The 16,968-nt window shown below is 38.4% G+C and overlaps 1 protein-coding gene and 1 non-coding gene across 7 annotated transcripts; one reads left to right on the top strand and one right to left on the bottom strand.

The window, feature by feature from the left end:
- Positions 1 to 764: 764 nt before the first annotated feature.
- Positions 765 to 14,823, bottom strand: LOC126416392 (vasotab-like). 6 transcript variants are annotated; one of them, XR_007575450.1, is made up of 3 exons: positions 10,017 to 10,098; positions 1,945 to 2,157; positions 765 to 894 (listed from the first exon to the last, which is right to left on the bottom strand). XR_007575450.1 is itself a non-coding variant. In XM_050084081.1 (3 exons), the coding sequence occupies exons 1-3, from the start codon at positions 14,712 to 14,714 to the stop codon at positions 812 to 814; spliced, it is 327 nt and encodes a 108-aa protein (XP_049940038.1). In that variant the 5' UTR covers positions 14,715 to 14,823; the 3' UTR covers positions 765 to 811. The 6 variants fall into 6 exon arrangements, 1 of the variants encoding a protein (XP_049940038.1); XR_007575448.1 differs by lacking the exon at positions 10,017 to 10,098 and adding an exon at positions 9,619 to 9,757; XR_007575452.1 differs by lacking the exon at positions 10,017 to 10,098 and adding an exon at positions 9,734 to 9,754.
- On the top strand, positions 8,203 to 8,279 carry Trnas-cga (transfer RNA serine (anticodon CGA)). Its single transcript has one exon. It is a non-coding gene; the product is annotated as a tRNA-Ser (tRNA).
- Positions 14,824 to 16,968: the final 2,145 nt, after the last annotated feature.

Genomic DNA, 16,968 nt, shown 5'->3' with positions numbered 1-16,968 from the left:
TCATAAGAAATTAATGCAAAAATTTGAATAAGAGGCATGTTGTTCCAGGAGAAGAACTTTTGTCTGTTCTCAGGCTCTAAATCTAACCCCTTTTAGAATTTTACACATTCCATCCAAATTAAATGTTTGTTTAAATTTTGAGATGTTAATAGTTTCTTTTGAATGCATCAAATTTTCTGTTCATCATTGCTTTGGGAGAAAACTGTCGGAATAGCATCTGCCACAACTCTAAGACTGAGATCCCCGTGGACACTCAATGTTATTGTTTTCCTCATCTCTGTTGTCAGCTCCAGATAAATTTTGATCCTCAGGTGGATCACTGTAGACTGTTACAACTAGAAGTTGGCCTTTTTTTCAGAATTATCAGTATCTCTTCTGCAGTAAAAAGTTTAACAGAATAGCTTACATGGCATGGCCTCTTAAAAGTGATGTTTCATACAAGAGTAAATGTTTTCAATGTCGCCATTTGCCTCCCTTCCATCCTACATCTACGAGATCCAGACAGTGAATAGTAAATAACATATATGCACTGTTATTTCTTGTTTCTTATACACTAGCCGCTTTTGAATTGTAGGAATGCAAGACGAGTCTTTGACTCACGTTCACAGTTTTGAAACTTGCTGGCAGGTTAATACTGTTGCAGATTTGGACTCAAATTCATTGCATTACTTTTTTTCCCTGCAATGTGAGACCTTTATATTACATCCACTTCTTTATTGGCCACAATGAGGGAAGAAAAGTATATAAAAATTGAGTTACTGTACTTATTTATAGAATGCTTTATTCATTCAAAATGTTACAAGTTTCATTTTTACATCCACTCAATTTCTTTATCATGGAACTGGAGCATTGGGTGGCTGTTTGGGCATTTTCCGTCATAGACTTTGCGGTATCCTGAAAAAAATCAACAGTGAATGCAAATTAATGCCACTTTCCATTTACTGAAATTATCCTAACTACTTTGCAAGGGCATTAATTCTGCTAGTTCGATAAGCAATTTTTGAGCCATGTCATAAGGTAGGTTGTATAAATTGTATACTTGAGTGTGAAAGCAGTATGTCATAACACATTATCAAAATCTAAAACTTGAATTATTTCACCCCCTAAAGCTTTAATGTGACGAATGTGATAACTGTATTCCATATGTTTGTAAGTAATAGCTGGACTGACTACAAACTGAAAAATAAGAGGAAGTAATTTACAGCATAGAGAACATGAAAGAACTGGTTTATGGAATGAGGAGAGATTACCACTTGCAGTACAGCTGAACTTTTTATAATCAGACAGACACATAAATAACAAGTCTAATTTCATTTGCAGTGACTGGAAATGTTACTAAGAAATAACTGTGCTTAAAAGCCAGTAATATTTTCAGTGAAAGCTTATCTACTGGGAACAGGAAGTCAGGAAAAGAAGAACAAGGAAGGCAGGTGAATACTGAAATTACAGCTCCAGAAACGTTGTATGACAACAGTACAGGCTCATGCCACTAGTCTGTGTATCTTTTTGTATAGTGTTGTATTACATTAAACTGACAAAAGATATATATTTTGCTGTAAATGGGTCACATAACAAATTGAACCTTGTATACTGGCTTTCTAACTTTTCACCTTCAGAGTATTTGCATTATTCGGATTCTCTCTCTCTCTCTCTCTCTCTCTCTCTCTCTCTCTCTCTCTCTCTCACACACACACACACACACACACACACACACACCAAACTGTCTTGGACAAGAATACAAGTTTGCAAGCTGCACTACGTTCTTCAGTTTCTATCCACCACTTAGTATATTTTGTAGTGATTGTTTTTATCATTCTCTTGTTTGTGTTCCTCCCAGGACATTCCATTACAATGTTAATGCATTTTTACTGATGTTATCCATATCTAGGACATACTTGTCAGTAACTGTTCAAATTTAATCTTTTGGGATAATTGGATACTTACTCGTATTTTCCAGGCAGTTTGTAGCATGCATGAAACAAATGTTGGCAAAAGTCCGCAGATGGTGGCAGTCAGTGGCACAGACAGGTTTATACTCCTCTGGGCAATAAGACGGGCAGCATTCAGGTGGCACAAAACGCGGACAGCAGATGGGAGCCAACGGCTTGTGCAAGTGCGGAGGCGGCACAAAGTTAGCGAAGGACACACCGGCCATGGCTGCAGACATATGTCAACAAGTCACTGTTAAAACTTGTGATAAAGATACAATAGGATACAGGCAAGTAAAAAGAAAACTGTTTGGTGTGCTATGTCCTAAACTGAAGAGGGTGGGCAGGAAAAAGAAGGGAATACATGGGTGTCTACGAGAGTGTGGTGGCAGGAGCAATTATACACACAGAGAGGGAAGAGAAAAATGGAACCTGGAGCGCAGCAGAGAGAATGGGTTCTCAGGTGGGTAGGTATGAAAAGTGAGTAATTCAAATGTCCCATTATAGAAGGTCCTCTGTTTATCATGTTCTGCAGTCCAGCCAAACAAAATAGCATTTGAGGATGTGGTTGACATTGAGGTCATACATTGACAAAAGGAAAGCGACTCTTAGAAACTTAAACTGTGAACAGCATTAAAATCAGTTTCACCTGAACTGTAATCTGCACAGTCACAATACAAGACACAAAAATAGTTTTGATTTATACTTTGCATCACTGTCCAGCTTTCAGAGTGCACTCTGACATAAAGCTTCCCCACTCATCTTTGTCTCCCATCACCCTCACAAGAAATGGGACCCACTCATACTAGGCTCCGCCTTTCCTTTCTAACCTTCCTGACCTATCACTCTTTACTTCCTGAAGAGTGAACAGTTTCAAAAGCTGCAATTAGTTATGTTTTTTATTTTTAAATGTGTATGTTGGTGGTACTGGAATTTTGTCCCCTTAAGGTAAGTACTGGCAAGCCATTGTCTTCCAGTAATGTTACAGTTTTCTCTAGTGAATTTTCCTTTTGATGCAAATTATCTAAATTTGGTGTTTGAAAATTTCCGCATGGAATATGGCAATTAGCTGAGTTCATTGTAACCTTGATTTCAAATGTCAGCATGATTACAGTGGAAAGTTCTGGCAGACAGTTAATACCTTCAGAGCATCAGTATATTGTAAACAGGACACTGCCATTAAAGATGTAGGTAACTAATACCTGTGAAAAATACCAACGCACCTCCAGCTAAACATTAAGATGCCCGTACCAGATAAACAGTAGCCACTTAATAAGAACGAAGAAGCAGTGGCATTCTTTAATGTAGCAACTTTCCTGCTTATTTACTCGGCTACATTCAGCTAGTGCAAACACAAATAATGTTAAGCAGAATAGTGACAGATCATCAATGCAGCGAAAGTTTCCAAGAGTTGCTTTGTTTTTGTTAAAGTACACCTTGACACATTCCATATTCCCAAAGGTAAATGTGGGATCTATGACACATGAGGATTCATCCAACTAGCAAAATTTTTAATACAAAAATGGAAACTACAGGTATAGCTACCTACCGCGAAGATAACAAATTAAGTGACAAAAAGCCACAGTTAAAGTACACTTGCACATGAGTGTTCGGCCACAGGTTTCGTCAGAAAAAGTGAAACACACACCATTCATTCACACAAGCAAGCAAACTTCACACACCATGACACCAACTCCAATTCCAGCCCGAGCTGCTGGAGTTGGCAATCATATGTGCGTGAGGTGTGTTTGCTTGTGTGAATGAATGGTGTGCATTTCTCTTTTTCTGATGACGGCTGTGGCTGAAAGCTTATGTGTAAGTGTCTTAATTGTGCCTGTGTGCAACTTAGTATGTCATCCTTACGGTAAATAGCACTATCTTTTCTTACATTGTTAAAATGTTATCTTGTTTTTGTACCTGTCAATGCTTCTATTATATTGTGATTTGTATCTTTACTGCAAAATTATTTACATTCTGTCACAACTTCACATGCTGTATTTATATAAATGAAATATCAAATGATCCATTTGTTTGTCAATTATTTATTAAGACTCATGCTGTCAGAATATGTGGAATGAGAGGTTCATTCGTGTCACTTTAGCAGTTAATACAATTGAACCACATGTGGAAAATCATAATCAACCTCTCTGTCTAAAGTATATAAACAAAAGCACAGTGAATAAAGATTAAAATTACTTTTCATTAATTAAATTACAGTAAAAATGTAGGAAAACTGTGAAAGTTGAATTAATTTTCACTCTGCAGCAGAGTGTGTGCCACGGAAATTTCCTGGCAGACAGAAACTGTGTGCCTGACAGAGACTCGAACTCAGGGCATTGATAACCTCACTGTTGAGTGCCCATTAAGTCAATCAACCTCTCTGTCTAAAGTATATAAACAAAAGCACAGTGAATAAAGATTAAAATTACTTTTCATTAATTAAATTACAGTAAAAATGTAGGAAAACTGTGAAAGTTGAATTAATTTTCACTCTGCAGCAGAGTGTGTGCCACGGAAATTTCCTGGCAGACAGAAACTGTGTGCCTGACAGAGACTCGAACTCAGGGCATTGATAACCTCACTGTTGAGTGCCCATTAAGTCAGAACACACACACAATCTCGGGACCTTTGCCTTTTGTAAGTAAGTGCTCTACCAATTGATTTACGTAAGCACAACTCATGACCTACCCTCACAGTTTTACTTCCACTAGTACCTCACTTCTTACCTCTGAACTTCACGGAAGTTATCGTGCAAAACCTGTGGGACTAGCACTCCTGGAAGAAAGAACTAGCCAGATTTCGCAGGAGAACTTCTGTGAAGTTTAGAAGGTACAAAATGTACTGTCGGAAGTAAAGCTGTGAGGATGGGTCATGTGCCACGCTTGGGTAGTTCAGTTGGTAGAGCTCTTGCTAGCAAAAGGCAAAGGTTACGAGTTTGCTTGCAGTCGGTATTAATCTGCCAAAACATATCAATGTTCTTTCAGTTATATCTGTCTTGTTATTACCCTTTACCTTTAAGTTATCAAGTTTTCAAATCTTGCTCAGCACAGGCACCAACAATCTGTCTTTGCTTCTCATTCTGCCCAGTTATGTCCCCCAGACCCAGGGGTTCTGGGCAACTTTTTAGTAACTTTCACCATTAACTAAAACTTGCCAGTGCTTTTCGCCCATCCCTGTTCCTTTCCCTTCAACACTTCTGCCAAAAGAAGAAGTCACTTGCTAAAAAAGCTTGTGCATTTCCTTACCTTTTATTTGTGTTTTTGTCTGCCTCTGGTTGCTTGCCGGGTAAGTTTTTATCAAGACATATTATATTTTATTTGCAAACTGTAATGTTCATTCAGTAAGGAGCATATGACTTGGTATTAAAATGCAACTTTGCGACCAGACTTGGGGTACGGTGCAACCAACCGTTCTCAGATGGCAGGGTAGGGCTAATAGTAATATGATAAGAAGGTCCTTAGCTATCTTCTCAAAGCTTTGTGAGCCCTGCTACAGCCCATCCATGAAGTAAAACAAACACCACACACACACACACACACACACACACACACAAGTTACAGAGATGGACAATGGCCCTGTAATCACGATGAATATTTCTTGCATAAATTAAGGGATTAAGGGATTTTGCTTTTGTGAATGGGTTCCACTTCAAAGTTCAGTAAGTTTCAAAATTGTAGTAGTGTACTGGGTTATTTCACTGTCCAGTTTCACCTTATAAATCATGAGTACATAGACAGAATAATCATCATCACCAGCAGCAGCAGCAGCCGTCAATTCAGTCACACTGTGATGAATCGGCACATAACATAGTATCCCAGCAGGTTCTTACATTTCTGCTGATCTTCAGCTTCAAGTTGCCAAATGGATCCATCTGTCTGGTAGTCTTCCCTTTAGTCCATTTTGGTAAACTGTGCTCCAGTCTTGTACACATTTTGAACATCTACGATCTTTTCTTTGAGCGATGTGACCAGCCCACTGCCATTTCGAGATGTTCACTCTTTCCATTATGGCACTGACCTTTGTTGTACATCTGATATCAACTGCTTTCTTTCTGTCTTTCTTTGTTTTGTCCAACTATGATTTTTTTCCGTCATCTTTCGGTTACTGTTAGTCTTCTAACAATAAACTCAATTAATTTCCATGTCTCACAACCGTTATGTTACTACTGGCAGTGTACATTGGTCAAAAGCTGTTTTACTCAGCTCAGCCAACATCTTAAAGCTTTTATCAGTGAAATTTGACCTTATACATACATCATCTGAGAAATATATTTATTGTTGGAGTTTTGAAACATAAATCTGTTTTTCTTGCAATAAGACGTCAACTGCACATTATGGCAACTGATATATAAATGGGTCTAAAACAGCAGCTGACCAAACATTTGTAAACAATACACTACCATTTTGAATATACTACTTAAGTAATGGGCACCATGTTCTTTGAGGATGGAGCAGTCATACTGATGTTAAATACTACATCTAATAATGATCCAGTGGCCAGTGATAAATACAGAGATGAGTTTTATTAATAAACTTGGCATATGAATTTTTATTCAGATGTTTAGAAAAAAGTAGATAAAATTAGGTAATTTCTTGCAAGTGTAGGCACTGTTAGGATGTTTCATTTCCAATTAAATGAATTAAAATCCCAATTAAAGCAAATATGTTAGTAACCTAGGCACTATGAAAGTCAGCAGACACACTCATCAAGTTAAACAAATCTGCCATAAGTAACAGAAACATTGAAATCACATGTGAAAATTTACAGGGAACTACATAAGAAAGTTATAGCAGCAGCTAGGAAAATAGTAAGAATATAAAATCAATGTAAGAGATGGTAAATGTGAAAGAATATATGCAGACAAAGCAGAAAGAACTACTACTTCATTACAGAGTGAAGATAAAACTCTTAAAGATCTACAACACAAAAGCCAACATATTCAACAAGCGTTACATAAACATAACAATAATTATAATTCAAACTAAATGTAATATGAGCATATGACTCCCCTTGAAGGATGAGGCTGTTATCCTGTCTCTCGCAACTGAATTAGAGGTTTGAAATATCATAAATACATTAAAATATAAATTATCATATGGCAGTGATTGGTTTCTAGACAAGGTAATAAAATACAGTGCAAGAAACAGACTTCCAACTTGCAGATAATATTTGGGATAGGAGTTCCAACAAAAACTAAAAAAAATCAATTGTCAAGCCTCTTTACAAGAAAGGTGCAGTCTCATATTAGTAATTGCAAATGTAGATCACTGATATCTGGGTTTTCAAAACTAGGGTAAAAGAAATGCCAATGGAAGAGACTCATTTGCTAAACAAAAACTGTAAGCTGATTAATGGATAAAAAGGTATTAGGAAAAACAGATCAACTGACATAAGGATTTATAAGTTTTTAAAATGTGTCCTAAATTCCATAGATAAAAATGAGTTAAATTTTGGTCCGTTTTTGAATGTCGCAGGCATTTGATATCACTGACCATAATTTACTGCAAAGGAACCTATACTGCTATGGGAGTTGTGAAGTAGCATGTGATTGGTTGAAATCCTATCTCTCTGATAGAAATAAAAAGGGTAGAGTAACAACATAACTGATACATCAGGAACATTATATGAGAGAGAGTCGTGTACGGCATGCCACAGGGCTCTGTACTGGGACCATTGCTATTCTTAATATTTATAAATAACATACCAAGTCATACATGAGCAGCAGACACAATATTCCCAGAATGAGATTTTCACTCTGCAGCGGAGTGTGCGCTGATATGAAACTTCCTGGCAGATTAAAACTGCGTGCCCGACCGAGACTCGAACTCGGGACCTTTGCCTTTCGCAGGCAAGTGCTCTACCAACTGAGCTACCGAAGCACGACTCACGCCCGGTACTCACAGCTTTACTTCTGCCAGTACCTCGTCTCCTACCTTCCAAACTTTACAGAAGCTCTCCTCAATATCCTTTCTTTCAGGAGTGCTAGTTCTGCAAGGTTCGCAGGAGAGCTTCTGTAAAGGTCCCGAGTTCGAGTCTCGGTCGGGCACGCAGTTTTAATCTGCCAGGAAGTTTCATATCAGCGCACACTCCGCTGCAGAGTGAAAATCTCATTCTGGAAACATCCCCCAGGCTGTGGCTAAGCTATGTCTCCGCAATATCCTTTCTTTCAGGAGTGCTAGTTCTGCAAGGTTCGCAGGAGAGCTTCTGTAAAGTTTGGAAGGTAGGAGACGAGGTACTGGCAGAAGTAAAGCTGTGAGTACCGGGCGTGAGTCGTGCTTCGGTAGCTCAGTTGGTAGAGCACTTGCCCGCGAAAGGCAAAGGTCCCGAGTTCGAGTCTCGGTCGGGCACGCAGTTTTAATCTGCCAGGAAGTTTCAGACACAATATTGTTTGCCTATGACACCAGCCTGTTAAAGGAATGAACAGTGCTGACCTACGAGAAAAATCAAACAATGGAAAGTCTAGGATGGAATAACAATAATAAGGGAAGGATAGCTCGTTACTCAGCACATATATAAGGCGTTGACTTGGGGAAATGCACAGTGTAAAAGAATACTAAAAATTATTTACACTTCCTCCAAAATGGAACACACAGACACGGACACTGTTTCTGGATGCAAGAGGTGAGTATGTATGTTTTTTCTACTTCTGAAGAAGACTTTGTACAAGAGCTTAAATAGTTTAGCATTACTTTTCATTGTGCTTGTTTGCGATACGACTGTGAGTCATGAGTAACAATTATATAACATTTTCTATATTATTGCTACAGAAAAGAGTCACAGCAGCAACACATGAGTTATAGATAACAGACTAATTGTGAATGGCAAAAACATTGTAGATGAACTTCAGTCAAGTAACAAAAAAGCTAGGAACCAGCCTAACAGTGGAACTTTTGCAGGTTAACAGGGTGCAAACCCCACACACTAAACTTTTAGGAGTATGGCTGGATGTACATTTAAGATGGGAGAAACACACAGAACTGTTAAACAAAAAACGATGTCTGTAGCCTGCTGTTATGTTGCAAGGAACTTAAAAATCCCAATAGTATTTAAATGGTGTTACATACCTACTTTGCACTTCTGCTTAGCATATTTATATGCGTGGAGGGATACCACTCTGGCTAAAAAGTCATATCTCAAAATACGTTAATAAAAATGATCAAAGGAGTCACACTTAGATAATCATGTACGTATTTTTTCAAGGAATTTAAAACCATGGCCCTACCACCTATCAGTATCTATATGTGCTTTTGAAGGTAGACCAAGAATTCTCATTGTTAAATATAGTTATGAAAGAAAAAAACAGAGGCGATTTTCACAGAGACGATAGACAGTCATACCAAAAATTTGCTCTTAGCAACGAAAATTTCTGTTTAAAGTATTGCCAGTGGAGTGAACTACCTATTTTCGGAAAATTGTATTTGTAAGAATGTAATACAACATAAATCATTATACTAATTTATAGTCGGCCTGTTATGTGTGTGGTTTCATGTCGCACATATGAATATTTTATCAATGAACACATAACTGTAAAATGTTTTATTATGCATAACAAATCCTATATCACCACGTATGATGGTGCGCGAGGATGCTTATAAATTGAATTGAGTGAAAAATACTAATGATAAAGAATGCTTTGCCGACTTCGTGCAAATGATACCAAAACTACGTAGGAGATATGCAGTGTGTTTACTTTTAGATGTCCGAGGTCAGTGTGGCGGCCAATAGCGAAGAAAAAGCCCGGCTCCCGCTTGGGCCAACAATAATGTACTTTTCACATAACCCATGCGAAAGGAAGGCACGCCTACCCCTGCAGTGCTGGCACCACAAATTGCACGTAGCACTTCCGCAAAAGTTGAGGTTAAGCACGGAAGTAAAAATCTCTTTAAATGTTGTTCGTAAACGAAACTGAAATCGTCTTATGCGTTTTCATGGTTAACAAAGACCCTAACTGCAGCAACAGCAACCACCTCAACATTAATTTGATAACGTATTGAACAATAAAAAAAAAACAAGTAACACTCAGAACAGTTCAGTGCAAATCAGCAACAAAGCAGATGACAATGGCTTCCTCCCACAATTGTCACCTACCTAATGTTGCCTACAGCTTAAGAAACAAAGGACTTCCAGCCGAAACCTTCGGACTACTACCGGTTCTATGGACTGGAGCGGTCTGCCAACTGAAAGTAAACGTAATGTAGGCTCTATATGAAATGATGTAAACTACCACGTCCAGGAAAAATATGCACACAATAAAAATTTAAATTCCAGGTGAAGTTTTCCGATGACGGAGACTGCGAAACTTTGACTTGCAACGGTATCGTAATGGTTGACCCGTTTTAAATATAAATTCTGTTAACAAAATTCGACACTTAATTTGGCAGAAAGTGTGACTACACTGACGCCGCAACTTGCATGCGAACAAATCAGGTGTTTACAGTGCGTCAGTCGTATTCCAATTATTCCTTGGACCCTGCGGGGGTGGAACAAAGTAAAAGATACATTTAATATACGTAATTCAAGAGCAATGCAATGAACCGACATCAATAATATTAAGATTTGTACTGTTGTGATGATATTTTTTTTAATTAAAAATATCCCGAAACATTAATTTCAAAAGCTTGTGTGGAAACGCGTTTCAGTGGAGGAGGATTTGCCCAACAGACAATTCTTTATTTCAGATTTACACTCCATCACTGTATCTACATAATATAAGGTTCTCTAGCAGGTTGCTGTATATCTGACTAATTTCTGTAGTGACTTGAGTTTCCCCCAACAAATATTCCACAATGTATTCGTTAATGGAAATATGCAGAACAAACTAGCATCTTCATTTTAAATCAAGGGATGTATACTGCAAATGTAGCTGAACGGATCTATCTTAACGTTTCAACGAAGTACACATCTAGCGGCAAGATTTATCACGATGTGATCTGAAAGCAAACCGAAGACCTGTGATCTCTGGAAAAATGAAAATCTCTAAGAAATGATAAAACGGGTGTTAAAACAAGAATGCTTCAAACATGTAAAATAGAAAAAAAATCCATCACAGTGAGATAAAAGTACGTCTGTACCCAGCAAGGCGTAGATAAAGTACCTTTAGCCTAAAAATTAACTGTTTTCGAGGAAATTGTCGCATAAAAAAATGAAAAGTTGTGAACGTCCGAATCAGTAGCTGCACAGGCAGCGCGGCGGACTGCTAACCGAAGAGGAAACTTTTCCACTCGGACACTGGTGTTGCGTTGTCCATACGTTCGTATCAGGGTTGTGATATGTACGAGAATTCTCGTACGCATACGAGAATTTCGTCATTTGTACAATGTACGAGGCAAAAGTGAATATCATACGAGAATTTTGCCTAAACCTTTTTTTTTTATCCTATCCTAACTTGGTCTACAGACATCACAGAAACATACAAGCCCACGGGGGAACTCGAATCTTAGTAGTTGCGGGCTCGTGACACCACACCTAGTCGTGTGGCTATGGAGGCGGGTCTAAATTTTTTACCAAATATACATTATACACATTTGTTTGGAAAATAATCAATTCATCTGTTATATTTTAAAAATGATTAGAAACTGTTACGAATCCATGCAGTCTCTGTCAATCAACAAATTTCAGGCAGGAGAGAGAGCGCCAAACTACCGACACGACAAAACGATTAAAGTCGAGAATGAGGCTTAGTTCAAAGCCTGGCCCTGGAAAATAAATTAAATAAGCTAACAATAACGAATAGCTTTGCTTTGCATGACATATTTCACTCAGTTCGAATTGTTAAGTTTCAGAAATAGAGCGGCCAACGAATCTCAAAGCACTAAATGGAACTTTAATCGAATATTATTGGAAAGCAATTAACAGTAGACCTAATTACCCTGCAATACTGTGGAATTATTAAGTACAAACGAAAGACATTTCATCAGACGGTATTGTTTCGTCTTCAACAAACGATACTCTTAACAATGTGTATTTCGCGTATTGTCATTACGAGTACGTTTAGCTGAATTCATTTACTGTGTAATTTCTTTTTGTAAGTGTTTCGGGTTACTGTGTGTTACTGTGAGTGGAGAAATGGGAAGTGACAGTGAATATGAAAACACAAGCACGAAACTTTCTTGCACGCCGGAGAAAAAACGTCTAAGAAGAGGTGAAATCTCGAAGACAGAACGGCCTGTCCATCGACAACAAAAATTTCGTGATGAGTGGCTACATATGACAGGTTTACGTAATTGGCTGGTGCGCGATAGTGATCCGCTCAGGGTGCGATGCAGACATTGCAATACCAGCATGGTTTCCGAAATCAGAATATTAAAAACCATACCAGAAGTAAGAAGCACCTAAACATGGTGCAGTCTGCTACCGTGCGACAGCCTTCAGTTGCTCAATTTGTCGCAAACGCACAACCAATTAAGAGGAAGGTTACTAAAGCTGAAATCAAATTAACAGCATTCTTAGCAGAACATAATGTGGCATTTTTAGCTGCTGACCATTCATCCGGTTTGTTAAAAGATATTTTTCCAGACTCGGATATTGCAAGGGCAATTGTTTCTAATGTTATTGGGACGTCACACAAAGAAGTGTTGGCGAAAAATCTACAACACGCCAAATTTAGCATAATATGGACGAGTCCACCGATATCGGAACTGTGAAAAATTCCTGCGTGGCGATCCGCTTTTATGATAAAGATTCAGGTGAGTAATAATAAGAGCTAGTTTTGAAATAATAACCAAATTAATTCTCAAATAAATAAATCCTGTTAAGTTACCACTTTGTATCACTTCTCCTTTTACAGGTTGTATTGAAAGTAAGTTTTGGGAGCTTTATAAAGTTTATGAAGATGGAGACTTAAATGTTGAGAAAGCTTCTACTGCAGAAAATCTCTACACTGGTGTAGTAAAAACGTTTCAACAGCATAACATTCCATTTGCCAATATTATTGGTTTTGGAGCAGATGGTTGCAATACTATGATGGGAGTTCGTAATTCTGTAGTAAGCAGATTCCGAGATAGCTGCCCGGGAATTTTTGTAATGAAGTGTGTTTGTCATTTGGTGCATATATGCGCAAGCAAGGCGTGCAAGAACCTTCCAAGAGCTTGTGAGGACCTCGCGAGGAATATTTATGGTTTTTTCAAACTCAGTGCGAAGAGGCAGGCAGAGTTCAAAGAATTTCAGGTATTGTAGCATTTTATATCTCAGACTTTATTTTACGTCCGATCGTGTGGAAATAGGCTTAGCATTATGTTTTATTCCAGGTATTTTTAAACTTAGAACCATACAAATTACTACATCCTTCAAAGACAGGTTGGCTGCCAATGATCGCGGTTGTTAGGACAGTGCTGGAAAACTGGGATGCTCTGATGCTGTTTTTTAACCAAAAATGGCTTTCTGAGCGAGTTCTAAGTGCTGAACAAGTTTTTAACTGTTTACATGACTCCTTTGCAAAAATGTATTATATGTTCTTAGAGTGGATTCTACCAAAATTTACTACTTTCAACGAGTATTTCCAGTCTAGAGCAGTAGTAATTGTTGACTTTCATGACAAGATTAGAGCTCTCTATACAGAAATACTTGCGTATTTCATGAAACGCACTTATGTCATGCGAAAAAATCTCAGTGATGTTGACCCAAAAAAATGCAGCGCATCAACTGGAAGATTCACAACTGTATTTGGGTGTGAAAATTCTGAAGAACATTGGCACACCAGAGATAAAGAATCACCCACATCTTATCAAGGATTTTTATCATCGGTGCAGGAACTTAATTGTGGTGAGTACACCTCGTTTGCCTGAAATCATATATAATTTGTGTTTTATTGTTTTCTATACATGTGTGTGTTTATGTGTGGCATACCTAATGAGAGCTATTAATTCTCAAATATTACAGACAGCTTCGTGCCATATCGAATTACGGTATGATAATGGAAGATAAAGTGCTGTCCAAACTAGCGGCACTCAAACCTACAAATGCCCTGTCACAAAGTTTCCGAGATACAACACCTTCACTCATGCCTTTAATGGAACTGTTGCCACGTATAATTCCTCCCTCAGATCTCGATTTAGCACAAACTACAGATGACCAGTGGAGGCGTCTCCCTCTGGTTTTGGCTTGTCTCCCAGACTCACTACAAAAGGAACAATCACCGGATAAAATGTGGAATATATTAAATAACGAATCTGAAGAATTTAAGGAATGAGAGTTTTCGCTCTCTCAATTTTGAGTTTACCTCATTCAAATGCAGACTGCGAAAGAGTTTTTTCTAAGGTATGTAAAGCAATGAAGCTAATAACTAGTTAATAATATGGTTTCGTACTTGTCAGGTTATTAAAGTTTCATGTTCAACTTCAGGTAAACCTCATGAAAACCAAAATTAGGAACATACTCCAAACCAGTACACTGAATGGAGCACTTCATTAAAGAACGACCAGGAAACAATGGAACATGTGTAACTTTTGAGCCAACACACGAAATGTACGAGAAAATGACGTCGGACACTCTTTATAAAACGAAACAGGAAGAAGAAGATGTAGATATCGAATTTGTTTCATAATTACAAATTCTTGTTCATAGTTTTATTCATTTGTAAATAAAGTTTTGTAAAGCTATATATATATATATATATATATAGGTGGCTGAACGGGCTCGTCTCGAAAGCTGCTGCTACTACTATTACTAATAATAGTAATAATAGAAAAATTTGAAAAGGATTTCGTGGAGCGGCATACTTCAGGAACAGTCGCAAAGACCAGTTGATGAGTACTCACCCAATATAAGAATGAAGGCTCCGGTATTCATGGTGCAGTTGCTATGTCTGCGGTTGTCGAACAACTAGCTACATACAGACACGAAGTGAGTTTTATACGCGTTGCTGTTGACATGAAAAGGCACGAGCGGCCTCCGCTACGCATAAATACGCAGTCAAGCAAGCTGGCGAAACGTGAGAACGTATGTTCATTGCAGTCAGCTGCCTTGAAATCCAATTTGTCAGTGACAATAAGAAGGCTAACGATACGTTTGTTATATGCCGAAACAAAAAGTTGGTCGTTTTCTTCCTTTTCTACTCTCGAACTGGAGAATGTGTTTTGGATATTTCTATCGATTGCACTGGTAAATGGGGTTTCCAGATTAAATTGACAAAATTACCAACACTGCCTGGCGAAAGAGTTTGCTCAGCTGAAGATGAAGGCAACAAAACACTTAGTAAAGATTAAAAATTATATTTATTATTGCCAGTTACAACTTTCAACAGATTTTTGTTACTGGTACCTTTAATGTTTTCGGTAAAAGTCGTTGCAAGTTGCAAACAATTCATAATTCTGCTTTTTACCAAAAGGTCATTAAATTTGTTTCTAGCGTCAGGGCATAAATGATTCATGTTCCTGAAGACTCTTTCCACAAGCATCGATGCATGGAACCGCCATTATCCTTTCAATAATTTAGTGATAGGTAAAAATAGTTCTACCGAACCACTTTTTTAAAAAAATCTCATTTTGTTCGTTTTCGTTCGTTGCATCTGCTCGGGGCAGACGTCGTAAGACATCCGTTTAAGTTCGTCGTTGATCCATTAACTCAGTTTTATTTATTTATTTGTTTTTTTTTTTATTACAGGGGGCAGCTAACCCTCTGACCGAACACGCTGAGCTACCGTGCCGGCTACCACTCATACATCGGCACCGAATACCGAATACGGAGCTGAAATACCAAACAGTTCGGCGAAAAACAGAAAAACTGGAGACCCAACTAGTAAAGGCAACGGCCTTGCCGCAGTGGATACACCGGTTCCCGTGAGATCACCGAAGTTAAGCGCCGTCGGGTGTGCCCGGCACTTGGATGGGTGACCATCCAGCCGCCATCCGCTGTTGCCATTTTTCGGGGTGCACTCGGCCTCGTGATGACACTTGAGGAGCTGCTCGACCGAATAGTAGCGGCTCCGGTCACAGAAAACCATCGTAACGACCGGGAGAGCGGTGTGCTGACCACACACCCCTCCTATCCGCATCCTCAACTGAGGATGACACGGCGGTCGGATGGTCCCGGTGGGCCACTTGTGGCCTGAAGACGGAGTGCAACTAGTAAAACATACTCGCGAAATATGCTGCACAGGCTTTTTGCATGAATATGTTAATTGTTGTCGCAAGGAAATTCATTAAATGTGTAGTGTTGTAATAGTAGTTTTATTTGCCTATGTATCCTTTTTTACAATGACATTAATCGTAATGATTACAGATTTAATCAAAATACTCAAATGGTTTTATAGATAAGCCGCAAAGCATAAACACAAATTACACAAAAAATTTTAGCAACTGAGAAGTACCGCTTTTACATTGATGAGCACTAAATCCAACCTTTAACTCATACCATCGTAAGGTAACAGATGGAAAAGAATAAAACACAACTAAATTAATAAATAAATGGTTCAAATGTCTCTCAGCACTATGGGACTTAATATCTGAGGTCATCAGTCCCCTAGAACTTAGAACTACTTAAATCTAACTAACCTAAGGACATCACACACATCCATGCCCGAGGCAGGATTCGAACCTGCGACTGTAGCAATCACGCGGTTCCCGACTGAAGCACCTAGAACTGCTCGGCCACCACGGCCAGCTAAAACACAACTACATAGGTAATTTAAAAACACTAAAAACAACTTTTGTATAAACTAGAGCGGCCCCTAGATGGTCAACAATACTGCAGAGTAATACTGTGCAATATTATTGACATTCTCCCTAGAGTACTCAATAATATTGTGATTCGTAAAAAGACGCTGCTGCTGCGATAATTTCTCAACTTTGTTGTACCAGAAAAAAATGTACTTGAAAAACTTGGTCAAGGAGCATCAAAAATCACTCACGAAAACTTGTTGAGAGAACTCAGGTTGAACGTAAAAATGGTTGTCATAACTATTTATGTGTCGATGGTCCAGCAGCTGATATATTATTGGAAATGCTTTTCAACACACTTAGGCGCCCCACACGTAGGAGCTCCCCCCGGAATCTGCAGTCCGGTGCTTTTATTCATTATAAAATTCTTATACACTTCTACAAAC

Source organism: Schistocerca serialis, chromosome 8 (assembly GCF_023864345.2).
Source record: "Schistocerca serialis cubense isolate TAMUIC-IGC-003099 chromosome 8, iqSchSeri2.2, whole genome shotgun sequence".
Taxonomy (NCBI): Eukaryota; Metazoa; Arthropoda; class Insecta; order Orthoptera; family Acrididae; genus Schistocerca; species Schistocerca serialis.
Note: the sequence above shows the minus strand (reverse complement) of the source record. Positions and strands in the feature narration are given on the sequence as shown.